The sequence below is a fragment of the Leuciscus leuciscus genome (genome assembly GCF_965113295.1).
Source record: "Leuciscus leuciscus genome assembly, chromosome: 22".
Classification (NCBI taxonomy): Eukaryota; Metazoa; Chordata; class Actinopteri; order Cypriniformes; family Leuciscidae; genus Leuciscus; species Leuciscus leuciscus.
The window spans coordinates 15,142,245-15,170,142 of record NC_138746.1 but is presented as its reverse complement, the minus strand read 5'-3'; the positions used below and the strand labels follow the sequence as shown (position 1 = coordinate 15,170,142).

General features: G+C 37.9%; 1 protein-coding gene across 4 annotated transcripts; it reads left to right on the top strand.

Moving 5' to 3' along the window:
• Positions 1-473: 473 nt before the first annotated feature.
• ccdc85a (coiled-coil domain containing 85A) lies at positions 474-27,336 on the top strand. 4 transcript variants are annotated; one of them, XM_082154843.1, is made up of 5 exons: positions 474-831; positions 923-1,191; positions 1,747-2,716; positions 23,016-23,073; positions 25,225-27,336. In XM_082154843.1, exons 2-5 carry the CDS (start codon positions 952-954, stop codon positions 25,238-25,240), a joined length of 1,284 nt encoding a protein of 427 aa, XP_082010969.1. In that variant the 5' UTR covers positions 474-831; positions 923-951; the 3' UTR covers positions 25,241-27,336. The 4 variants fall into 4 exon arrangements, 3 of the variants coding, with proteins under 3 accessions (XP_082010969.1, XP_082010970.1, XP_082010968.1); XR_014201801.1 differs by having other exon boundaries at positions 475-1,191; positions 1,747-3,220; XM_082154844.1 differs by having other exon boundaries at positions 475-1,191; positions 1,747-2,707.
• Positions 27,337-27,898: the final 562 nt, after the last annotated feature.

Below are 27,898 nucleotides of genomic sequence, written 5' to 3'. Positions count from 1 at the left end.
AGCCCTTTCATCTAATATGTCAACATATAGAACCAATCATTTTAAACCTGCACGGTCCTTTCCAATTTCCAAATTGCAAATGTATGCAAATGAGTAGTATATAAGTATATAAGGCCTCATTTGCATATTAAAACATTAATTTACACAACTTGTAATTCATTTTTTTCTTATGTTTATGCCAGTAATAAACTGGAGAAGTTTCTCAGTGATATCGTCACCTGTAGATGTAGTTGCAAATATGTAGTGTCTCGCCAGATTAAATAAATACGTTTTATACGTAAATAAATGATTAAATTTGGTCTTTAAGACCATCAAACCAGTCTGATATTTATTTTAAATGTATTATTATTATTATTATGTTAAATTTGCAGATCTAAACTATGACTTCAAAATGGTCAACTTGATGTAGACTTGAATTGTCACCACCAGGTGGCGCCCAATAACAAAAAGTCAGTTGTCTCCAAAAGAAGGGGGCGTGTAACGGAACGGAACAGAAAGAGAGAGAGAGAGAGAGAGAGAGAGAGAGAGAGAGAGAGAGAGAGAGAGAGAGAGAATCACAACTCAGCCAGTCGAGCAATTTGAGAGGCTGCTGTCACGCACCCCGAGCACAGAAGCGACCGGCCGTGCGTCTTCCTCATGCGCGCGGACAGAAGGCACGGGTTCAGCACGGCACTGAGCTTGACAGGATGCTGACGGTCAGATGGAAACATAGAGATAGAGGGTCCATCCGAACAGCAAGTGCATAAAGGGGAGAAGTATTCGCCGGCACTTTAGGGCTGCATCCCTGTCTTCAGAGGGGACAGCATGGGCAGAACAGTTATCCTTAAAATGGTAGTCACAAAATTTCGATACTAACAAGGGGGAATTCGCGGAAAAGTACCAACGAAGGATTTGATCTGCTTTTCGGTGATTTGTTTTACAGCCTTGCACTTCGATAAGTTGCTCGGGAGAATGGAAAAGCCCATCCAGCCTCAGCTGCAGTCCAGCATATCTAAGAGCGCAGAAGGTCCCTCAGAGGATCTCTCCAAACTCACGGACGAGGAGCTTCTGAAATGGAGCAAGGAGGAGCTGGTTCGCCGGCTGCGCAGATCCGAAACCGAGAAGATGAGCGTTATAGTGGACCACAGCAATCTCATCCGAGAGGTGAACCGCAGGCTTCAGCAGCACCTCAACGAGATACGAGGGCTGAAGGTAAGGCGAGCCTGCATCTTATGTTGACGAAATGAATAAAAGTCACATCGTGTTGGTACTAATCAAACAAAAGATAGTTTTATTTTAATTATATATAAAAATTATTATATATATATATATATATATATATATATATTTTTTTTTTAAAGCGTCAGTCTTACACGTTTACACATGGCCTTTCAGCATGTTGGGCTGCTTTAAATATTTTTTTTTCTTCTAAGATTCAGCTCCTGGCACATGCATTCTCTGTGATGGGCATAAAGGTCCACCGGGGTAAAATGCCTCTTACATGTAATGTTCTCATAGATAGAAGAACATTATGCTACATGGCAACAAAACCACTACAGTAATATTTCTTTAGTATGCAAAAATAAATAAATAAAAACATAATCTAGTAAGACTATTTTGTAGACAGATGTGTAAGTAGGCCCATATTGACAGCTCAAATCACAACAGTATATATTAAATATACATCAGCATTGTTTAACTTCACTTTCACCAGTCAAACTTGCTCTGCTTAGACATCAGTGTTGAGTCAGATTTTTTTTTTTTCAGGAGGTGAATCAGAAGCTTCAAGAGGACAACCAGGAGCTGCGGGACCTCTGCTGCTTTCTGGATGATGACCGGCAGAAAGGAAAGAAGGTGTCGAGGGAGTGGCAACGCTTGGGCCGCTACAGCGCAGGGATCATGCGTAAGGAGGTGACACTGTACCTGCAGAAGCTGAAAGAGCTGGAGCAGAGGCAGGAGGAAGTAGTGAGGGAGAACCTTGAACTGAGAGAGCTGTGCCTTATGCTGGATGAGGAGAAGGGCTCTGGAGGTACCGGCAGGTCAGCTGGTACTGGGGGACCAGCCGGCTGCAGGAATTCAATCGATAGCCAGAGCAGCCTGTCTCACGCCAGCGGTCCTGGGCCTGGCCTATTAAGAGATGTGGGTGACGGGAGCAGTACCTCCAGCGCGGGCAGCACCGACAGCCCTGACCATCTCACACATAAGCAGCAGCTGTTGGGCGGCCCGGTTGGAGGCAGTCCTAACCACCTACATAAGCCAGGCTCAGGGGAGGAGGCACCGGGTCCTGAGCATGCAAGCCGCAGACATAGCACCAGCCAGGAGTACGCAGCGCACACCTATCCCCAAGTGTGCCGGTCTCGCTGTGGGTCCTTCTCCAGTCCGGATCAAAAGGGCCTACGGGGTTTCAGTCCAGAGAAACTTGGCAAGAGCCTGTCGAGAGGCAGTCCAGAGCAGTTCTCGAAACACTTGCTGGTGTCCTCTCAGCCGCCTGGCAGCCCGGACCTTTTCCAGAAGCACAGGGCTAGCATTGGAAGTATGTGTGGGAGTCCAGAGCCCAAACAGATTCTATCAGGGACACCGGAACACCTACAGAAGGGACGTGTCATATCTGGGAGCCCAGAGTTGTCGAGGCATCAGCACAGCAAGTTTGGCAGCCCCGGCCGAGAGGTGATACAGAAGAGGCCTGGCGTAGAAGAGATGTCCCCTCATCACCGGAGCATCTATAGCGGTATGAACGGTGGGTCCGACTGGAGCCTGCTCTAGCACCCACAGAGAGATATGGAGTGCCATTTGAATGCACATGCAGAGGGGATAGTCATCCTTCATTATGGAGCACACAAAGCCCCAATTCCCAGCCAGGCACTAAACCATCCCATTCAGCCAGCCATGATCTGCATTTAGTCTACTTTTACTTTGCTCAGTTCAGGAAAGGCAATGGCCAGATAGAATGGGGGCTTTAGTGTCTGGCTAGAGCAGAACATCTCATCTCTGGTAAAGGTTGGTGGTGTCCAGTCTTGGTCCTCTTGGGCCATGATTTTAACAGGCTTTAGCTACCTCCTATCAATCAGCCTCTGTACCTGTGCCTCCGAAGCCATTTTTTTATGCTCTGGAACCCAGCTGAGGGAACACTGTAATCAATCAATCAAAGACCAAAATACTCAGAGGCCCAACAAAAGCCAGAAGACACTGCTGCCCAGCAGGACCAGGAGTGGACACCATTGTACTTGCCATATGCACGCAGGTGAGTGGAGTGGCATAGTGTATGAGTCAGCAGCACTTGAGGAGGAGCAGTGTTGAGGAAAGGCCCATTGTTTTTATGTTACCATGAGTACATCTATCTTTTTAAATTCTTATTTTATTAACTAGAAATTATTTTAGTTTCAATTTGTTTTAATTCTACTTTCTTGCATCCAGATTATTGCATGCTTAATTCAAATTCAGGATTTGAATTGCGATTTTAAATGCATTCTCAATTAAATTCTGAATGGTGCCCACCCAGGTGCTTAAGCTGAATGCTGCAACCCACAAATGCTCTTGAATTACAGAATTACACACACACACACACACACACACACACACACACACACACACACACACACACACACACGTACATCTTACTCACCCAGAATAAAAAAATGCATCTTTTATACAGCTACATGCACCCAGTGGAAGGCTCATAAACACCACATATTCTTACACACACACACACACACACACACACACACACACACACACACACACACACACCACATGCTGCTGGTACAGATCTCAGCTGGCTCTTGTTACTCTTGTTAATTTTTGTAGCATCAACTTGGTGATGTTGCTCGTAGTTTCTGTTGGATTTATTTTCGCGTTCTGAAAATTCAACATTTGTATGCAGTATGTGAACAGTGAAGTTTGTTTTACAGAAAAAAATATGCACTTGGCAGGTATTTTTATATACCTGTTATTCAAAACATACATTTTATCATTTCATGCAGTCCTTGATAATTCAACCCATGGTGTTGGTGCCGTTAGTAGCTATCCATCCAACTATTTTTAAGCGCATTTTGGCATATCGCATAAAAAAACACTGGAGGGAAATGCCAAGATGCGCATAAATTCTAAAATTGCAAATAAAAAATGTATGCACTCAATAATGTTTTTATGCGATTCGAAAACATGAGCATAACCTACGATGGCAACACTTTTATAGAATAAATTCCTTTATTGACTTTGCGATGAGACGGCATAACTGGACCAACCAGCAGATCGATCTCGTTGCACAGCATCTAAAATGCTTGAGCAAAGTCTGTTGTGAAAGTGTTTCTGTGTAATTCCCTCCCAGAAACGCCTCAAACACCAGGCATCTGAATGCAAGTTAACATGACAGCGTTTATTGTGTTTCATTTGCGGCGCTCTGAGCCGTAAGTAATACGAAAATTATTATATACAATGGCTTCTACTGCAGCAACTTCCATTTTTCTTAGTGATATTTAGCGCCAGTTTATCAGAAATGTACTATTTTGTTCTCTTCGACTCGCTGGATGGAAACAGTGCTTTATTCACAAATGTTTTATGTGATATTCCAAATATGCGCACAAGTTAAATTCGTAACTTTGGATAGAAACATTGCTAGTGTCTTGCTTTTCTGTTTGAGCTACCTTATGCTAATCGAAGTTATTGCATCCTATTAGAATGACACTTTACTACATTACTGAGATACAAAGAAAAAATGTTGTGAATCCTCATGGTGTGAATTATAAATATAATACAAATTTGCATTAAATAGATAGTTGATAGCTTTGTGAGCAGATGCTGACATATCACAAAAGCTGCAGTGTACATTATTGGAGGACAAACCATGTGAATGTGTGCAGAATAAAAGAGGGGAATATCAGACTCTCCTCCTGATGTGTAGCATTCTCTCCAACCTTATTCTGCTAATGATTTCTTGGAGGAGAAGTGCTGAGCTGTGCAGCTTGCCAAGGCCATGGGACACTACCTGAAGCTGTTTGCTGTTTACCTTGCACTGCATTTAATAGGAAAATAACAGCTGCTAATTAACACCTGAGTTCACTGACCTTACTGGATGCTCTGAGGATCTCAAACTAGAAACAGCACTTCTATACTCACGAAGGATGGTTCAGATTTGATTTATAGATTGTACAAAAGCTTGGCAATAGAATTATTTAAGTATCCTGCCTGGCAGATGGATGGTTGATTTATTTTAGAAGTTACATTTACCTTATTTCCTATGGTTTGTTTCCACTCTGAGCGCACAAAGGCCTTGTGTACAAGCTTGGTACCAGACAGCCTGTACTGAGATCCATCCTGCTGCTGATTTACCTCTTTTGACACCACCAGCTAACAGAGAGAGAATAAGCTATTGTATTATCTCTCTTTCTCTTTCCTTCCTTTCAGTTATTCACTGTTCTTGTGCTCTTTCGTTATTTCTTCAGACCAAAACTCTCTTTTCCTAATAATGCAGATCCAATTAAATTTTTCCACTGATGCTCTGGGTTGGTGCATACCCTCAGTTTTGCTTACTGGTCCAGATCCTTTAGAACTTCCATTTCAGTAGAGATTCACAATCCCCAGTGTGTCTAATTAGTCATAAATACACATTTAAAAAAAAGTATTTGGTTAATGAATAAAATAATACAACATTTTACACTCTTCATGGAGCTGTGTTCTTTACCAAAACCACATGCTCACATTCTGAGCAGGGAATTACAGTTTATCCCTGTTGGCCGTGGCCAGTCAGCCTGGATTATCCCTTAAGAAGGTTTTGACGGTCAGATTTCTCTTTTTCTCCTCCCTTTCTGGGGTGCGTCCTGCAGTCAACAGTAACTCTCATGTTTTTGGCTTTGACTGAACCAACCTCTCTAGTTGACATGAGGTGGTCCGTATCTATACATTCAGAGAGGTTCTGGTGTAGGCCACTTGTTGGCATCATGATATTCAGTGAATTATACAAATCTATTTTAAAAATAGGTTTGTGAATGTTTAAAAAGCATATTTTATTTCTCCTGGTGCAGTTCAAACCCAGTGCAACATAAAACGCTGCCATTCTGTTTTCAGATTTATGAAGGAAACTCTTTTCATGTAAATGCAAAGTCTGGTTTGTCATTCTGTCAAGAGTTGGGATAAAAGCAGAAATTAAACAATGTTATGTCCCTTAGGTTAATTTCTAATGATTTTTTGATTACTAGACATTAAACTTGTATCAGTAACATGACAACTGCAAGCAGTCTGATTTAAGAGTTTAAAGAGAAACTTTAGAACTTTAGAAATCGAAAACTTAGAACTTCAAGCAAAGTATTCAGGTTTTAACACTTAGGCTACATGTAAAGGCTGTGCAGCAGCAGCACTTTGACTGTTGCTAGACAAATAATAAAATCTCACAAGAACCATAATTGCCTTTTTATTTATAAACTTACTTGGATTACAGAAGTTACTTTAATTTCAGAGAAAGTTACAAACAAGGTTTAAAGGCACAGTTCATCCAAAAATGAAAGTCTGTCATAATTTACTGTACTCACCGTCATGATGTTCCGAACATTTAATCATTTTGCAAAACACAAAAATAAAATATTTTAAAGAATGTAATTTAGACAACCGAGTCAGAGTCCAAAGTGCACATTGGACCCTAATAAGTTTTATTGAATGTAGATTTTTTTTCTTTGTTTTCCACTGAAGAAAGAAAGTCATAAATGTCTTGGAATGACATGAATAAATGATGACAGAATTTTCATTTTTGGGTGAACTATCTTTTAAGTTTGTTTTCTGAGCACTTTCTACTCCGCTTGCTTCATTTCTACATAATTTGTTGAGCCACCACAGTGAAGTACATTTTAAAACAGCCCGACCGGGTGATCTCTCCAACATAGGACACTGCATTTGACCTTGATTGACCTCTCCGGAGCTCTACAACCTGTAGTTATCCTATAAATCTGCTTCATTTGGGGTTTCCGCCCAAGTGTTCCTCAGGGCCCGATGTTGAGAAATCATACTGTCCATCAATCAGACCGTCCGTTGGTGCTATGTGTAAATAATGAATAATGCTGTAGCTCAGCTGCATTTGCATTTGTAATGTGACACAGAACAAGCACTGCTGGCTGTTCACGCTTCACGCTTTGCGGGCTTTCGTCGTAGTTCCAGGCTGATGTGGTGGTACAAGGCTTTGGCTCTTTGCAGTAATTTAATTTGCAATCTGAGGAGTACATTTCTAATTGCTTGCCTTGACATTTAGGTTGAATTTTATTTATTTGCCTTTCATTTCTCAAGAGATAAAGGCCCTGGCGATTGCGGATGGCATCAGACGGCTGTTTTTTGCTCTCTTGCTGGGGAGCCAGAGGTTGTATAACAGTTAGGAAACAGTTCTCAGAAGCCTGGTACTAAATTAAATCTACTCAGCTCTTTGTGACCTGGCCAATGACTGATCTTGAATGCTCAGCCATAATTAATGACTGTCTGCTTGTTTTATAGTTTAATGAAAAATTCTAATCCCGCTAAGCTGCGTTCTAAACAGACAGCAATTTAGACCCCCTGTGATCACCGTGTGCGGTTGCTAATTCCATAATCTATTCGTTGTCATGCAGACTTCGGCACGCAGTAATTCCTATGTACTGTACGCTGTGTAGAAAATTAAGCTGATGAGACGAGTTCTTGGGGTAAATAGGTGAACACACTTGTGGAAGTGGAGAGCTACAGTGTTTATCGATCCTTCATTAGTGCACGAGTGAGCAATTGATTCAGGCTTTCTGCTACTGCAACGTGGGGGAAAAACATTGCATTTTAGATAAACGGATTACATTGTAGAACAAGTGCAAGGTTTAAAAATGATATCTGTCAAAGTAAGTCACTGAAATAACTGCATTTATCACAGCATGTGAATAAACACTAGACTCTATAATATAGCCATTAACTTGTTATATTAAACACGGTATAGGTCAGTCCATGTCAAATTAGGTCACATACTTCCATGTCAAGTCAATACTGAATGAGTCCTTTTAAAATGAGCAAAATATTGTACCATACCAGACAAAAAATAGTTAAAGCTGATATTTTGATCACGCCAGGATAGGGGCATTTTTTTCAAAAAGTCAATCAAAGTTAATGGTTTAAGATAATTTATTAGTATCTTGGGTCTTTTTTTAGTGCCCCAATATTACCCATGTCTAGAATTTTTCAACTCTTTTCTAAAATAAGTGGTAATTTTTACACCAAGTCTCTGAACCATTTGGATTTTAAGGGAACCCGCTGTATTTTGTCCTGGGAATAATGAATATGAGGGGCTAAAAATATGAACATTTTACAATCTGCAAGAAACATTTTACGGACCTTATTTCTGGGGTATCAACAGCAAATAAGCAAGCTATGATCAAAATTGGGTCAAAATCAGCTTTAGCGACTGTCTGATCTGATATGACATTGTCTGACCCTTATATTCACAGTATCATATGTAATCCATGCACAAAATCCAAATGCACAGTCGAGCTTGACGCTAACAATGCTAAGTTCATGGGTTTGAAATGTACTGTATAAACTGTTAAAATACCTTACCTTGAATGAAAGTAACTCGCTTTGGATAAAAGTGTCTGCCAAATGTATAATTGAAACTGAAATGAGTGCTGAACTTCTCCTTTTTTTTGAAAAAACACAATGCACAGAATAATACATACTGCATTTGTTACCTCCTACAGTTTAAAATACCTTCTCGGTTTCTAATAGTTTGGTATTTGCTGCTAGATTAATCATTTTGACAATATTCCTTTTTTTTTGCATCAGTAGAGTATTGTTTACTTCCACAATGTCCTTCAGACAGGCTGCTAAAGCAACTTTTTTGTCCATTTCCCTGAGATTTATCTTACTTATGCATTAATCTTGAGATCTGAAAGAAAAAAGTAAATGAGTATTAAACTCAATGCCACCTTACATAGCATGAGTAGTTACCATTTACATCTGTTGTGCTAACAGAGGGCTCTGTAAAAAACAACAAAAAACTAAGACTGTATAAGACAGCGAGTGTCTTTGTTCAGGACACTTTGTCAGCTTCAATTCTTGGCTATTGCTGCCCATATCTTACTACAATAGTTTTATTAATCTCTGTGAAAATTATATACATTATTCATCTCAAATTATAGCCCTTGATCTTTCTCATTCTCTGGAAGATATTCAAGTTTTCCTACAAAAGCCTTGTGTTCCTAAATGATCCCAGTGCCATCTCTACCAATACTAGCCTCTGTGCTGCCCGGTAACATGGACAGATTATGTAAGATATTAGGAATTCATGCTGAGAGGGCCACAGTCAGCCCGCTTTCTACCTAGAACCCCTGTTTATTTTCCTGCTGGCTCAAGGCGTAAGTAAGAAACCATTGATTGCTACCTCAGAAAGAGGGAACATGAGGGCTTGCAGTGGTCAGGGTCCCTGCAGAGCATTTACCCAATCTACAGATCTCTTTCATGGGCTCATAGCCACATTTAACCTAGCATTATCTGCTCTAAAGAAGTAGAAGAAAAATACATGCAGACAGGGAGAGGTTTACTTTCATTGGAAATGCTGCCGAAATGGGATATCATTATTGGAGAAATCAATATCAGGTTAATGGGAAGGTGTTCACACACGTCTTTATGATAGTCTGTTGACCTTTGGGAGTGACATAAGAGTGTGGCTGGTGTTTGTGTGTAGGTGTGAATTAGTAGTTCAAGTCACTGCAATGTAGTAATCCAAGTGTAATCCAAAACAACAATGGACCCCATTGACTTTCAATATGGGGAATGAATGAATTAATTCATATTATTATTATACTGCAAAAATTATAAATAAATAAAAAATAAAAAATAAAGATTTATTCATTTAGTCCTTCAATTTATGCAATACAATTTACTTTGTTAACTCATCTTGTTTTTAGAATGCTTTGATAGTTTTACTGGATTTTTTTTGTAATGGTGGTGAGCATATTTACACATTTAATGCATTTAAGCAGTTGAAAAGTTTGGGTCAGTAAACTTTTTTTTTTATGTTTTTGAATAAAAACATAAAATTAAAAATTAATATGATGTTCTTTTGAACTTTATATTTATCAAAAAATCAAGAAAAAAAAACATAGTTTCCACAGTAATACAGCACAACTGTTATAAACATTGATGATAATAAGAGATGTTTCTGGAGCACCAAATCAGTATATTATAGTGATTTCTGAAGGATCAGTTGACTCTGAAGACTGGCGTAATGGATACTGAAAATAGAGATAGAAATATCTCTAGAAATAGAAATAGTTCTTTTAAATTGTAAGAATATTTTACAACATACTGTTTTTACTGCATTTTGATCAAATCAATTATGGTGAGCATAAGACATTTTTTTTAAAAAGTCGACCCTAAACTTTTGAACGGTAATGTCAAGTCAAGTCATCTTCATTTATATAGCGCTTTTAACAATGTAGATTGTTTCAAAGCAGCTTTACAGAGATAAACGTATAATTTAAGGTAACAGAGATTGTTTTGGCTTTATAGCGGTTCTTTAATAATGTTATTTTCCAGCTAAAGTTAGTTTTGATTGATTCGCTTCCATTGCAACGATCATTCGTTATTAAATTAGGGGCCGCTAAGACGACACCATTCTCTACACAGACTTTAAACGCGATCCTTTGAGAAACGCTGATGGCGTTCACATGCACATTAAGAATTGGTTCTATAGTTATGTGCGTTTCAATATATGTGCGCAGGTTTGTAATTCCCTACAAACCAAGCCTAAACAAAGTACTGGTCTTTCCTTATAAATTTTTATTTAGAATTTTATTTTATTTTATCACTTCGGGGGAGGTACGCAAAACGAATTTTCTGGCAACGCTTTATCTGTAGAGTGGTAAAGGGATCCTCCATAGGGAGAGACTAGTTGGCACTTCAGCACTGCATTGTCATCGGGTCCAGGCGAAGGTCCTTCGTCAGATCTGGATACGGCCTAGATACGGCAGGCTGCGGGAAAACCTCGGGATAAACAAAGACACAAAAATTAGCGTAGATGCCATTCTTCTTATGATGTAATGAGTACATCAGGATTTATGGGAAGTGTTCCTTGTTCCGGCTGACCTAATCTATGCAGCCTAACATTGAATTATAGAAGTCTATAATGTATTATGTGAATGCTAGGTCAAAGAGATGTGTCTTTATCTTTAACTGACAGAGTGTGTCTGCTTCCCGGACAATAGTAGGAAGACTGTTCCAAAGTTTTGGTGCTAAATAGGAAAAGGATCTACCGCCAGCTGTCGATTTTGATATTCTAGGTATTATCAACTGGCCGGAATTTTGAGCTCGCAATAGACGTGAAGGACTATAATGCGTTAAGAGCTCGTTCAAGTACTGCAGAGCTAAACCATTTAGTGCTTTGTAAGTAATCAGCAATATTTTTAAATGTATACGATGTTTAATAGGGAGCCAATGCAGTGTTGACAGAACTGGGCTTATATGGTCATACTTCCTGGTTCTGGTAAGAACTCGAGCTGCTGCATTTTGAACTAGCTGTAGTTTGTTTATTAAGCGTGCAGGGCAACCACCAAGTAGAGCATTACAATAATCTAGCCTTGAGGTCATAAACGCATAGACTAAGTGTTCGGCATTTGTCAATGAGAGCATATGGCGTAATTTAGATATATTTTTAAGATGGAAAAATGCGTTTTTACAGATACTAGACACGTGACTTTCAAATGAAAGGTTGGTATCAAAGAGCACACCCAGGTTCCTAACCAACGACGAAGACTTAATGTACATACATTTTTATTAGTCCAGGCAGTCATTGGGAACTAAACCCATGATTTTGCTGTAGCTATATAAAATAAATGCTCAGGAAGGGAATGACAGTATGATATAAAATAAACATTAGTAGTAATGTATTAGCAAGCTGGGACAGACTAACTGTCAACTCGAAACTGCATGATATATGATGACCTGCTAATGGATAAAACCTTTTAAATGTTTAGTGTTAGCATGAATACTCTAGGTACAAGACAATGAAGTCTAAAATACCATGGAGAAAGCTATTTGTTAACATTCCCATTTATGTCAGTGACCAGCTACATGCTGAATATCTACTTTGTGTGTCACTGTATTAACTCCGTTCCACTTTACCCTCATTATATCTCATGGCTCTCGTCTCACACTGCTCAGCATGAGCACAATAGCTCGATCAGGCATGAGGCAAATGCTCAACTTTACAAATCTCCATCTTCTCACAGTCACACACTCTAAGCGAAGCACAGCAACACATTCAATTTTAATATGTCACACATATCTCCAACAGCACTATAGGTCATTCCTCAGCCTGGCCCAGGAACGCCTGTGCATTAATGCGGTGCTGATAGCTACTATCCAGAACTGTGACATGAAATATAGCAGACATGGCAAAATGTAAGCCCTTTCAAGAAAACATCCACTCTAATATGTAATATTTGTGATTTATATATAAAAAAAAATGTATTCTGTAAGAATACTTTAGAATATCTGTCACTAAAGAAAGATGCTTTTTGGAGTCCAAAAACTGGAACCAAGCTAATTAGTTTAACCATTCTGGTTGATTAAATTTAGTTGACCAGCATTAACCTGCCTGAAGTAATAATACAAACTTTTTAGCAGGTATGCTAACATTAGCATTTGTAGCAGCTAGGTTTGTTAGTAAAACAAGTCAACCACTGTCAATGTGGGAAATATATGGACTTTATCACGGATATCTAGCATGAGTTTTAGTATGCACGTTTATGTTTTATTGCTGACTGGAGGTTTTGTGTACTGTGTTATGGGCAAGAACAGACTGCTGTGCTATATAAGTGAAAAGTGAGAGATGGATTGAGACAGAGAATCAGGGAGAGAGGTGAAACTCTTTTTCATGGTGAAAGCGCTGCACTTTTGCTCTTGGCTCGTACAGCCGTGTCACATTTCTAAGCATAGGCAGAAAAAGACTGTAGGACACTCATGTATCAGCTTCAGAAAGCAGCATGCTGCTTATGCTTTCAATGGTGAAAGAACACCAACTGTAACCTCTTGAAGCTATTACATTTTTTTTTTCCCTTTGGGCTGACTGTGTAAATACAGGACATGTGCAACTTGATGTTCAACAACTGAATCACAGAATAGATTGACACAATGACAAGAAGAACAACTTTGACTTAAGCCCTATTCGCACTGGATTAGTATTATCTGGGCACCTCGTGTGATTTAGAAATTACCCCCCCCACATCTGAATTTCGTGTGCCACATTCGCACGGGATAAGCGAAGCCTGTGATTTTACTCGAATTTACTGACTTATCTCCCGGATATGATATCAATAGGCTATTGCTTGGAAATGTCTTGTCGTTATAATAGGTCTAGCTGTATGATATATCATAAACAGAAGAATGTTCCTTACCACATGCTGCTAGTCATTTATCTCCATCTGATGGTTTTCAGCTTTCTCTTTCTGCAAATTGTATAGTTGTATGGTGTAAGCGATATGACCCAGCCAGCACCCAAAATACTATCAAACCACTCCAACTCCAACAAGCAGCCTCCATTCTTTGCGAAAGATAGATAAAAAAGCGCACAGGAAACAAAAACCTTGAAAAAATTATAAACAACCCCGCCAAATCACAGATATGCCGATTAGCACGGGACTAATATTATCACAATAATATTATCACGAAATATGGTAGGTCATTTGCGGGGGAATTTTTACTTTACAAATGACTAGAGGTCACCAGGTAATACTTATCCCGTGTGAATAGGGCTATACAGTACAAGACCTAAAGTGATAGTTCATCCAAAAAAAATGTATTGTCTTAATTTACCTCATATCATTCCAAACCTGTATGACTGTCTTTCTTTCTTCTGTGAAACACAACCCATATTTAAGAAAAAAGAAAAGAAAAAGAAAGATTGTCTCGATGTGATTTTTTTGTTGTACATACAATGAAAGTCAATAGGGTCCAATGTTGTTTGTGAGGAAATGATGGCAACTTTGCAGCAATGACGCTAATGTGTGGTTTCAGTGTAATAAAAGACTAAACTAAAGGTCTTTCAGCCTTATTTAAGGTCTCTGTACTCAATGTGACGCAAGGCAGCAGTTCATTTCAGCTTGTGAGTCATATTACGCAACCATCCTGAGTTATGTGTGCAAATAAATTAGTATACTGTATTTTCTTTTTTCTTCTCCTCCTAGCTACTGCAGTGTGGCAAGGCTACACTTTGTTTCCAATCTTTAGAAAATCCACTCAGATAAAATCAATCACTGTGATTCAACTACGTGTGGACAGCTAATACACAAGTGCACACACATGCAGGTAACTTTAACAGAAGCAATGGAAGCTGGAAGTGACTGGCTTTCATAGAAACACACAGCTCAGAGGCACAGTAAGGCGACAGGCCATTGCTTTCCATCTCTCCATCCACACACAGACAATAAAAGAGCCTTAGACAAAATGAAATTGGCCAACAGAGCCAGGTAATTGGTAAGGCCATTAAAATTAATGAAATTTATATGCAGATGAGAGAGGTAATACTCAGGGAGGAACCTCAAACCATGCAGTGCTCTCTGTGGGAGGAGGGCAGTGTGTGCAGGCAGCTAACTGTGGGTATTTATGGACTCCCTTCAGCGTAAACAGTGTGCTATTGCGCGCTTTATAAATCATCTGAATGCATGACCTGACATGCATTTTGAAATTCATAATGTGCTGACGGAGTTTGGAAAATACAGCCACACTAAATGACCCCTTTTTCAATTTATGCTCATAAATATTTCATCATATCAGGGAATTACAATCTTCAGAACCAGAGGAAGAGATGGATGGATGGAGATATACATACAAAACAGCCCTGTGTGAGAAGTGTTGAAGGGTTATTTGGACTCTATTTCAAAACCTTGTGAGGTGACATTGTGCAGCATTATAAGGCATCATTAGTGGAATCCCAGAATGCACTGCGACAAGTGAGTGAGGAAAAAAGATGGCTGACGATTCAAGAGAAATTGAATATAAACATATATTTCATTCAATTCTTAGAAATGTAGATTCAGATAGTTTAGTTTAATTATTTTACCCAATATTGCTATGTATTATAATGCTTTTTAGAGTATTATGTCATTATTTTAGCAACAAGCTAATGCCAATGTTGCTGCTGGTGCTTTTCAAATCAGTTACTTATTATGTTTAAAATAAGTAACTAATAACCACAATAATAATAAACAAGTTCAGTGTAACAATGAATTCAACTTTTCAAATCTAATGGCTCTGTGCTAAAAAAAAATCAAAATCAAGCAGCACATTACTTTCTTTTTTTGTGGAATACAAACATTTCATGCAATTGATATGAATTATGACTTGAGCATTCAAAATAAAAATATGGTCAATTTTATGACTTGTCTTTTGAATAATTTTTGAGTTAGATTTTTTAGTGAATTGCTTGATGCAGTTAACAAAATGGTCTGAGTGAACATTTTTGACTGATGAGTTAATAATGACAGAATTTTGGGAGAACAATCAATTCATTTAATATTACTGTTATCCGTCTTTGCTCGACAGATCAGATTAACTAATACACTTTCAACATTCTCCCCACAAAAGCCCAGAGAAGCTAAAATGGCTAGTTTAAAATGGCTTCCACTTGATTTCAGAGTGCCTCAAAATAACCATAAAAGTCATTGTGAAAATGAAGCACTTGAAAATGTACAGAGAAATATGTCATTTTGTGTGATTTTAGACTGTGCAGATGGTCTTTAGGGGATGAAGAGTAACAGGTTTTTGGTTATCTGAGGTGTCATTTTTTAAAGTACAGTATGTGCTTAAGCTCTATTGGGGACACACACAGTATTTATGGAAAATTTGAATTGCTGCTGTGTTTTGTGATGAACACTGGTGCTTCAGGGAAATTGCTTCTAGAAGCTGGGTCAGTAGATCAAGCCCACCCCCCCACCAGTGTGTGAGCGTGTATGTGTCAGAAAATGTGTTGTATTTCAAACCTCTGTTTGCCATTTGTAGGGCAATTTTAGACCTTAAAAGGGATTTTGAACAACTATGAGAAAAGGTTCTCCTCAGGGAAGATGCTCTCTTTTTAGGAGAGTGTGTTCCTGTGTGGTGCAGACACCGACTGTCTTCACTCTAAATTGTTATTATTAGGGAAAGTACATTGAGCCCCCCTCCCTCTCCCTCCCTCTCCAAATTGTGATTTAATCTCTTAACTGACCTGATTTCCTTGATGGCTTCCCATTGTCTCATACTCAGGCACAAACACTGTGCGGAGGGCATCAAAATATTAAAAAACAGTCACGCAGATGCGCTTATAAAAATTGTCCTTTTTTGCCTGTAGGAAATTGGTGAGGTCAGTGAGGTCCGGATTTCAGATTTTATTCGCAAAAAAGCTCATTAAAGATTGACCTTGTCCAGTGGGGAGTATAGGATGACCGGACGATCCCGGCAGAGGTGGGAAGTTGTGGCTCATTGTCATTCATTCCTCGTAAGGGCAGTAGGGAGCACAGTGCGTTTAAGATAGCGATCAGGTTTTTCTCCCAGAACATCCTGTAAAGTAGGCCAACAGGCTATTCCTCCTCCTCTCATTAGCTTTTCACTTTGAAGTCAATCCACTCCTATTATGTTTTTTTTTAAGAGTGTTTAATGCATTAATATTTATGTGCTCCTCAAACCTGATTCTGAACTCCTGACTGTTTCCATTGCATCTAACATAAAAATGACTCTTGTTCACAAAGTATTACCTACTATGATACAGTATACTCTATGGTTTACTGAGAACCCCTTTTATAAGCTTAACTATATTGATAAATGTATCCTGAAAGTCACCTTGGGCTATTTTTTTGGAATACAGTTTCTCGGCTCGATAATGATACTGCACATAATATGCAGAGTACTGAGTGTGTGTGTTGATCAATTCAGATGTAGTCTTATTGTCTGCTGTCTCCTTGAAATTGCTGCATGGTCTCTACAAAAAAAAATTGCTTCCATGATTGGTAATGAATGATGACTATGGTGTGTGTGTGTGTGAGAGAGAGAGTTCTTTGAACAACAGAATAGCGTGTCTGCTCTGAGGACATCAAAGACAGTCACTTCTCTTTTTGCTTCTGTTTCATCATTTCTCCATTCAACCAGTAACAAACAGGCCAAAGGTCCAGTGGACTGATGTGAAGCATATTGTTCCTGTATGCTTATTGTCAAAAGGCTACTTTATCCTTTCTGACACTCTCCGCTCTGCCTCCGTTCACTGCATGGTCTGAAAGGTTTAGGCTTTTTTTTGTCAGCAGAGAGCATAAGCCTTGAGTCCAACCAATATGACTCTGGAGAGATAATAAAATTATATGGTACGCCACTAGACAATCTCATCTTAAACTCGAAGCGTCTAGCTGTCAAGAAATGCGAGAAAATATATACACGTCGGCCTAAAATATGAGCAAACTATACGTCCCATACTTCTTTCTAAGAGACTGGGAGATATTGATTTGTGTTTGCTACACTGCCTCTCATGGGAATATTCATTCTGTTCTCATTTTAAACTCAAAGGCCAGACAGCAGTGGACTAGCGCTGATGATAAGAGAGTTAGAGAGATGGCTGATGGGATTGTTTAATGAGAGGCCCAGTAGCTGACCTTGTGAAGGGCAGCAGGGAAGCCTTGTTCTGACTGATTACAGCAGAAATGAGGAGAAAATCAAAAAGAGGAAAGAAAGAAATCTAGAAAGAAACTGAATCAATAAGTGATTGCTTATAAGATGACAATACACATCACTGAATCAGCCTCATTTTAACATGTAAGTACTGTACATATTGTAGATGCACACACGTGTAACTGGGCACATGTACAGTCAGTTAAAAGTGAGTATGTTAATGAAGATTCTACCGTAGTGCTGCTCAGATATTGCCAATACATTCCCAGACCAACACTGCACTGCTCATTACTGCGCTTGCAAGGAGCCATTGTATTGAAATTCCTCTTATTGCGGTGTATTGTCCTTTATCTTTTTGTAGTTCAGGAGTCTTGTCCACAGTGGACAAAAACAAATAAAAAAGTTGTTGTCTTCAATTTTTAAGTACAATCAACTTGAACGTTTAAAGGAGCTGTATGTAAGAAATGTAATTCAATTAATCATAAAATGGCCCTGATATGTCACTAGACATTAAGAAATCATGTTCATTTCAAATACTTATATCACTGACAACAGTAGTCCGGCCAGGATATTGTCATTTAAAAAGTGAAGTTGCAGCCCTCAACTGATGTTGATGTTGTCATGTTGTGTTTTGGCCTGAAGCTCCACCCTCCACCTATCTACCAATCACGAAGTCAGTAGTGTTTCGGCATCCGGGTTGCCAGTTCTGCTCTAGTTACCACAGCTACACGTAGCAGCCTACGTTCCTGCTGGATCCTGCAGCCTATCTGGCAACCTCGAGTCAGGGGGGAGGGGGATGGGATACACCGCTCTACAGTAGTTTGAAAGTGCCAGTTTTGGCCACAATCTTACATACGGCTCCTTTAAGTCAAAACAGTTTCAACTTAAATTACATTAAACATACTTTAAAAAAATGAGTTGAATATTGTATAACATAAAAGAAGTTGAAAATTATATATATAAATTAAAGTAAATTTTATACATCAGTTGTCTCTCTATCCACAAATGGGGACTGACAAAGGTTGAACCCACTGTTGTAGATTTCAGTCTTTCTATTTATGATTGTTATAAACTTTACTAAACATATAACTACAATTCTAAAATCTCCTCTTGAGAAAGTTTACCTTTCAAAATCTAACTGACATGCTCAATTGCATTGGTATTTTTTGTTGCATATTTGCTTACTGAATTCGGATTTTGTGGTTTGCGTCACGTGTTGCTTCTCATGTAGCTGACAGTAAACAACACATCATAACGGTTTAGTTTAAAGCTGTTCTGATGTGGCATTTAATTTATGCAGGTCAAGTGTGCCGCACAAGTCCAGAAAAGCAAAGCCTAAATGTTTTGATCGCCCCCAGGTGGCTGGCTGCAGTATAGGTAATAAGCCCCACCCTCTCCATGTTATCTAATGGGACGTGAGACAAACTAAACAATCAAATTACACCTCAAATAATTTTTTACCAAAGATGGTTTCTGTCTTTTTGGGTAATTTTTATCACGCTGATGTTCATGTCTTCGTTTTTTAAATAAGTTTGGTTTTAGTTAGTTATTTGATGGTATAAAACATGAGTGTGACGTCATGATTGATAGCTGAGATTCACAGCTTCTCTGAGTGAAGTAGTCACTAAGGCACCAACTGACCTTTTTCAGGATTTTCGGGAGGAGTTTGGAGCTTCAACTTTAGTTTCCCATAACTGTTTATTTCACACTAACATAATGAGTTGTTCTGCAGTAAAGTGTGCTAACCGATTCAGCGCGAGTGATACCACGGCTCCAAGATGTCAGCGCCATATTTGGACATTGGCGGCTTGACTTCAATAGAAGAGGGTGAAGGTGCATCGCCCATAATTTTACAGTCTATGATGCAGATCCAAAGCCTTAAACTTAAGCTAACTTAAAAACATAATTTTTTGCTGTCTTAAATGCACTAGTATTTCCTTCAGGAAATGCAAATACAATTTATATGCAAGCGGCATACCCGGGAATTTTTTTTTGTTTATGTTCACATCTTAATGCCTTAATTGAAGAGCAAGGTCACAAACAAGCTAACAAGGCAGTTCTGTCAATAAAACAAATTCATTGTTGCCTGAGGAAAAGTTTCTACTCCAAACACACCGAACTGAAGTGTGTGCTTATGTGTTTTAAGGACTTTTTCTTTTCTTTAGACCTTTAACAGCTTCAAGCTTCTGTGCTTATTATAGACATAATGTTTTACATTCACAAATAACAATTGTACCATAAAACATCTCTGCTTACTACCAGTATTTGTGTGTGTCTCTCAGGGTAGGGTGGGTTTATGTGTTTGTAAGTGTACAATTTATTGCAGTCATTTGAAGCACCAGAGGGCAGAGACAGTTTGAACTAAGGGGTGTTTTTTTATAGATATTGACAAATGCAACATGTACAGAAGAGGGTCAGAGGTTTAAGCACCTTCATTCATCTCATGCGCCGCTGTTCTGCTCCCTTACGCACCATTATAATGTTATTACTTTACACTGATGGAGCCCTGCAAACTATTAAGCTTTAAATAGATCAGGTATTTTCATCAAATGGGAGTTTTTGCCCAGTACTATTCGGTTTAGGCATGATTTTGGCACATAACAGCATCTTATGCAGTAAAATAATTAACTTTCTCAGTTTGTTCCCAAATACATACTTGTTTAGGTCCTCTGTAGTTCTCAATGTTCCAGAAAACGATCACACTAAAAATAACTTTTCTTCCATATTTTCATACTAATTCTATAACATTGTATTGAGCTGAAAGCTGTATTTTTGAGGCAATGTAAGCTCCTTGATTTGATTATACTTATTGATTCTCACTGCAGGCTTGGAAATGATTTGATGTTTATGGTTATAGCTACCCAGCAAAGATATATGAAATACACTTTTAAAAGCGGGTATACTGTACACAACTGGCCTCGAAAAACCTGTTATTTTTCAAAAGAACATTAAAACGAACACAAAACTCTGCTTTCATTTTAAATCGCCCCTTAAGCCGAGGACACACTTAACCACTGTAAGGCCGATTATGAATGTAATTTGATACTTATGACTGATCATGCCCAAACGCGCCGAGTCAGAGACAGTTGCGTTCAGTCGGTGTTTAAAATCTGCTGCAGTCATTGGAAACAGTCTGTCTGTAAGTGTGTTCAGTTCAGTCTTAGAATGTTTCAGCTAGTCGTTAAGTGTGTCCCCGGCATTAGCGGTCAGTTTTCAATGTGATATGGCATTTGGTTAGTTTCAAAAAGGAAATAAAAGCCTCAAAGGCATGTATTTAAGAAAACATTCAGCAGGGAAAACCAGTAGCATTATTTACATTTCTTTTCATTACTCAAAAACTACTACAGAAAGACAGACAGACAGACAGACAGACAGACAGATAGATAGATAGATAGATAGACAGACAGATAGATAGATAGATAGACAGATAGATAGATAGATAGATAGATAGATAGACAGGCAGACAGACATATGTCTCTTGGGATTCAGTGAAGTATTACTGTAATAAGAAAAGTAAATCAATAGAGCAAACCAAATTGCTTTTTGATTTGACTCTGAAGAAGCTCTTAACCTATTTCTATGTGTGAAGTCTGTATGTGAATATGGAGTTCACAAAGATGCAAGGATGAGGTTTCTTAAAGCTTTGTGTGTGTGTGTGTGTGTGTGTGTGTGTGTGTGTGTGTGTGTGTGTGTGTGTGTGTGTGTGTGTGTGTGTGTGTGTGTGTGTGTGTGTGTGTGTGTGTGTGTGTGTGTGTGTGTGTGTGTGTGTGTGTGTGTGTGTGTGTGTGTGTGTGTGCGCGCACATGAGGGACAGAGAGAGTCCTTCCACTACAGAAGTGACACTTGACTTAGACAGAAGGTACTTTTCATCAGCAGACACTCAGGGTCACACCTCCTGCTGGTTCAATCACACTGTACGTAACACGGATTAGAGCAGGCTATTCTCTCTTTCACATTGTTTCTCTTTCTCTCCCCCTATCTTTTTATCCTCTCTCTTTCGTGTGCATGTCTGTTTGAACATTAAATAGCAGTTTGTTAACAAGACAAAACATGCTATCAAGCCTATCATTTTATCTCCTTATTTATTTCTGAAAAATGCTATCAAATACTTCCACAACCCCATATATTAATTTGGCTCTATGTATACATTTATGCATCCAGCTAATGCTTTGATGCACAGTGACTTTAAGCTAAGAGTGGATCGATACCAAACTTTGGCATTGGTAAGATACTAGCCTCAGCATCAATGTTAAATCAATATCTTAGGCAACAAATAAACAGACTCGGTCAACTGATCAAAGGATACTAGGGCCGTCAAAGCATTCGATAATTCAGTGTCAATAATGATAGTAATTCATGATTAACCTCATTGTTTTATAGTTAACACATTCAGTTCTTTTTTAAAGAAGGGAAACAAAATAAAGTGTTAATTTGGATGACATGTAACCAGTGTTGTTATTGCTAACTAAAACTATTAAAAATGGTATTCATTCATTGAAACAAAGCTGACAGAAAAATAAAATATGAATACGAAAAGCATCCACATATTAATAAACACTATAATTGTATATAAATAACACTAGAATTACACTGCACGTTATTTGATATTTGTATAAAGACACAGGACAGAGAAATATTTCTTTCTCTGAAAGAAACAGTGCTCACACACTCTATATTTCTCAAAATGCATCAAAACATAAAAATACAAAAACTAAACTTGATGCAAATCTGCAATGATAACTTTCCTTACACTTTATTATAAGGTGTCCTTGTTCATGTGTAATTATACATTTAAATACTGAGTAACAATAATTAACATCATGTATTTACTATAGGGTTAGGGTTTGGTTAGTTGCATGTAACTATGCTTAATTTACTGTTATTACCATAGTAAATACACGCTGTAACAAGCACACTGTAAAATAAAGTGTTACCAGACTTTCCACACATTTTGTCTAAAACAAAGCTTTAAAACATCACAGTTTGACTCTTATTCATTAATGTTAAGACCATGTGTGTGGGTTAAAACAGTGCTGCTAACCTCATTTGACACATTGAAACATTGTATTTTCCCTTTTACAATAAATGTCCTGGTGCTGCCCATTTAACTAAACAGAAAAAATGTAAATACAAGGTATAACTGAAAATTATAGGTTGTCTCATGCCATCTTCACTAAAAAGGCTATGTAAAACAGTCATTTTGGTTATTTGGTCTATAAACAAGTGAATAATAAAACAATTTTATCTGAGTCAGTGAGTCAGCCCACTATTTTTCTGAGGAACCCAGTGTAGCCTGGAAAGCAATTATTCGTGTATTGTTATTAAAGGAGCTGTTATTTTGTTAATAGCACATTTTAAACATCAATATTAAATGAACCATCTAAAATATATGCTCAATATATCCTTTTCCTCTGCAGCCCTGATATCGGCTGGCTGTTGCAGCAGCTCCTGTAGAAATGTCAGGCTTTGGGACAGGTAAGGTTCACATCTGTACTGTACAGTTTGCATGTTTCTAATGCTCAAAAGAGGATTATCATGGCATATGCTGAAGATTCACATGGTTATACATTTGTGTTTGTGTGTGTGTTTACACTTAGGTTAGTGTAGTATCAGTACTGTTTAAAAGTCTGAGATCAGTAAGTTTTTTGACAAAATTATACTTTTACATAAGAATGCATTAAATTGGTCAAAAGTGACAGTAAAGAAGTACAATATTACAAAAGATTCCTATATTAAATAGATGTTCATTAGAACTTTCCATTCATCAAAGAATCTTGAAAAAAATTCATGTTTTCAACAAAAAAAAAGAGAATTAAGCAGCAGCTAAGCACTGATAATAAGGAATGTTCCACCAAATTAACATATCAGAATGATTTCTGAAGGATCATGTGACACTAGCCGCGTTTCCATGAAAGATTTTGCGATATTTTCTAAATGTCGATAAAAAACTATTGCGAAATGACAGCGTTTCCATTAACTGATGTTCTGCGACTAAAACGTAATTTTTTCCTCTCGCGATAAGTCATTCCAAAAATCATGGCAACAGATGTTGGTAGGTTTACGTACTGTATATCCCAGCCACCGCACTAGCTATTATTTTTAATTGAAGGAGACGTAGGAGTGTTATCCAAGCATTAAAGGCAGGGTAGGCAGGATTTTTCTAAAAACCTTTTTCCCAAATTTGTTTAAACTGTCTTTATATACCAATACATAATTAAAATGTAAGTACTCTGAAAAAGAGAGTATAAAAATCGAGTGTCTGTAGTCCTCTCAGGACTGCAATAAACACAGCTACTTATTCCATTCACTCCCACCCCCTCCCTTCTGGCCTCCTTCCAAAGCCACGCCCCCAAAACACATGAACGCGCGATGCCGACCGCTCATCTGGAGGACGCGTTTACCAGCGCCGAGCGGAGAGGAGCGCAGTGCATGAAGTGACATCATGTCAGAATCACATGTAATAAAATACCTAACTTTATCATTATGAATATAAACAACTAACATTGCTGTTAGTACTCACTATCAAGCTAGCATATCGATACTGGTAAAGTTTAAAATATACTGGGGTTTTTTTATACTCTCTTTTTCAGAGTACTTACATTTTAATTATGTATTGGTATATAAAGAAAGTTTAAACAAAGTTGGAAAAAATTGTTTTTGAAAAAAACTGCCGACCCTACCTTTAATGGCAAGGAAAGCTCTTTATACTTGAGAGCGGCACATTTGAGGTGTTTCTCCCTCATATCTGCGTCAAGGTCTTGATAAAGTGTGGCGTTTCTTTGTTGGTTTTAGAATCCATTATTCCCGTAATATTCTCGTCATCTGTCCAAACATACCGCGTCTTCTTTATGATCGACTTTTACATACGCCAGGTGACCTGTAAATGCGGAAATCTTTTTTCCATTGGAGTTCTGCGAAATATTCCCTTTTCAAATTGCCTGAAAAACCACCTCATGCGAGCGTAAAACCTTTTTTTGCGATATATGGGAGTTTTTACATATGGGACGTGTTTCCATTGGTTGTATTTTCAATTCGCAATTTCTATTTTAAATTTGAAGGGTAATGGAAATGCGGCTACTGAAGACTGGAGTAATGATGCTGAAAATTCAGCTTTGCTATCACAAGAAAATGTAAGGAATTACATTTTAAAACAGTTATTTTAAATTGTAATGATATTTCGCAATATTATTGTTTTTACTGTATTTCCGATCAAATAAACAAAGCCTTAGTGAGCATGTGAGACTTCTTTCAAAAACATTAAAAGCATTTGTGTCTTTTGAATAGTAGTGTGGTTTTATGTTAGTATGAGGCAGTTTTACTGGCTGTGTTCTGCAAGGTATGTGGGGTAACTGACCCTTGATCCTTCTCAGATGCTCCATCTAACAGAAACTAGCAGATAAGTTAATATTTAATGATGCAGCAGATTTAATGGCAGAATAATTCAACCTGAGGGAAAGCATTAGAATAATTTGCCCTCTTCATTTTGCTGAGCACACAAAAGTTTAAACACACACACATAAAAATAAAAAAACATGAATGCATACTAAAACGCTTCATGTTGCCATTTTATATATAAATATGCAAACTCATATTCCATCCTAATCAACTGTTCATTTTACCCCATAGTTTTGATGCCTCCTGACCTCGACTGGATCTGGATCCAGCGCTGGGACCCGGGCCATGAAAAAGGATCCCTGATGCTTTCATTTAACTTGCACTGACAGAAATGGAAGGCGAGGACGAAAAAGTGTGATTGAAGGACAATAACTTTTTTTAGAGCAGCCAGTGTCTCTCGTCCCCCTCCCTCACCACGCTGGTTCCTGCTGGTCTCCCAATACAACTTGCAGCCCTGCACAACCGAGGTCTGGAGGAGGGATTCCTTGGGATACAAACAGCTGGAAATAACACGATTGCCAAAAGGATTTCTCAAATGGGAGATTTAATCATCTATCTTTTGCCAACAAAATAGACCTACCTCCTTTGAACGAAAGCAGGTGAAAAAAAATTTGAAATGGGACTGAGACGCTATGACACAAATTGTTTACAGTCATCACAAAACACACAATCAATCTTCACTGCAAAAAAAGAAAGAAAAGAAAATTCATTATTTTGTATTGTTTTCCAGTAAAGAATCTAAACATCCTTTAAACAAAACGGCATTAGATATTTAGATGGGATTCAGAGAATATACTGTACCTATTTTTTTGTTGTTGTAAAGTTTTGGTTTTCTTTCTCCTTTCAGAAACTTATTTTAAGCACAAACCTCACTAAATGATATTATATATATGCTTAAAACATCATAAAATATTAAACAGTACAAAATAGTATATATATAATTACCGGTATACACAAAATTAGCCTAAATTACACCAGATATTATACAACTTGTTTTAAGGGATTCTGATAGACGAGATTATAGGGGAGGAAACTTAAAGATAATATAATCTCACAAAACAAGTCTTATGCAGTTCTGCTCATTTAAGGATGTCTACATATTTTTTACTAAAAAACAATCAGATAAAAATAGTGATTACAATTATATTTTGCAGTGTGCCAAAATCTTGCACAAGCAGGCAAACACCTATTACCAAGTTGGTCTTATGCCTCTAAGAACAAGGGCATTTCTCAAGATGTGTTAAGGTAAAGAGCAATACTGAATGTCAGTGGCTGGCAGATTTCAAGTTTTAGCCGAAATTTGAATGATAATGACATCACATCATATCGATCACTGCCTGGCTTTCAATAAGACCTGTGTGATGACCGTTTATTTATTATGTTGACTATGGCCATGTGTAAAGTATGGTAGTTAAATGCATAACTATCTATATAGTCGCTAAAGTCAGAAGTCAAAGCGGGAGCCCCTCGTGTCTCTCAGTATCCCATTACTGATCTTTTCGTATAGATGCGGTGTTGTGTGATGTGAAAGAAGCACATAGAAAGCTGCTGCTACACCCGAGACTTGTGTAGCCAGACGCTTTAGGCTTCCATTGTGTCGAGTTCTGTCGCGTCTGGTGTTTCTGCCCTCACTGCTGCCGAAATCAAGCGGCCCAATCACAAAGCTTTTCTAAGCTACACATATCCTGACCATTTCAATGCTTTTTGCAATTGCCAAACCCATTTTATTGTTCACCAATAAAATGGGATTTCTTTTCAATGTCTATCTGTTGATTCAAAAGGCCCTATGGCTCTGTTAGAGCCCACAATTGCTTGGTTTCAGTAGAAAAAGCAAGGCATGCCCTCACATTCTCTGTTTTTGGGCCATGACTGAGAGGTAAAACCACTGGACTATATAAACCATCATGCCTCTCTTCTTACCAGGTATTTCACACTGAACCTCTACTTTCTGAAAGTACAAACCACACACACACACACACACACGTTCCCTGTATTGTTGCGTTTCATTTGAGAGGACTTCATAGTTTATATTTGTTCCCTCACTGAACGTAACACACATCGCAAACCATCAATCCTCCTGTATACCGTCAGTGTTAAAAACAGCAAAAGCTACTTGATAAGCTCATTAACCTGTGACTTTTTTATTTTTGTTGACAGATTATAAAACAGAACAAATATTAATATATAAAAACGTTTATGTTTTTAAAAAGTAAAGAGAGTAGTTTAAGGCTTAGTTTTTTATATATAATAACTATAATTATTATTTTTGACGTACTGGTATTATTGAATCTATAAATATTATACTAAGAGATGTATGTAAAAGACAATAAAGTCTTCTTTATGTAAAACACTTGATTTGGCTCTTATTTTGCCTGTTTTGTTCACTGTTTGCCTGGACACCAGAGATGTTTTCAATATAACTTGTTGCTTAGAGAGATAATTCACCCAAAAATTTAAATTCTGTTATCATTTACTCACCCTCACCCGTCTTTCTAAACCTGTATGATTTTCTTTCAGCTATATGGAACAAAAAAGGAGATATTTTTGCTCTTATGCTTATTAAAGGCTGCATTTATTTGATTGAAAATGCTGTAATAAACAGTACAATTGTGGAATATTAATACTATTTAAAAATAACTGTTCTCAATGTTAATATAAAATATAGTTTATATTTTAATATATAGTTTATTCCTGTAACAGCAAAGCTGAATTTTCAGCATCATTACTCCAGTCTTCAGTGTCACATGATCCTTACACTAATTTGCTGCTCAAGAAACATTTCTTATTATTATCAATGTTGAAAATGGTTGTTCTGTTTAATATAAAGTGTGATACTTGATAATGAGGTTTCTTTGATTAATAGAAAGTTCAAAAGAAAATCATTTATTTCAAATAGAAGTCTTTT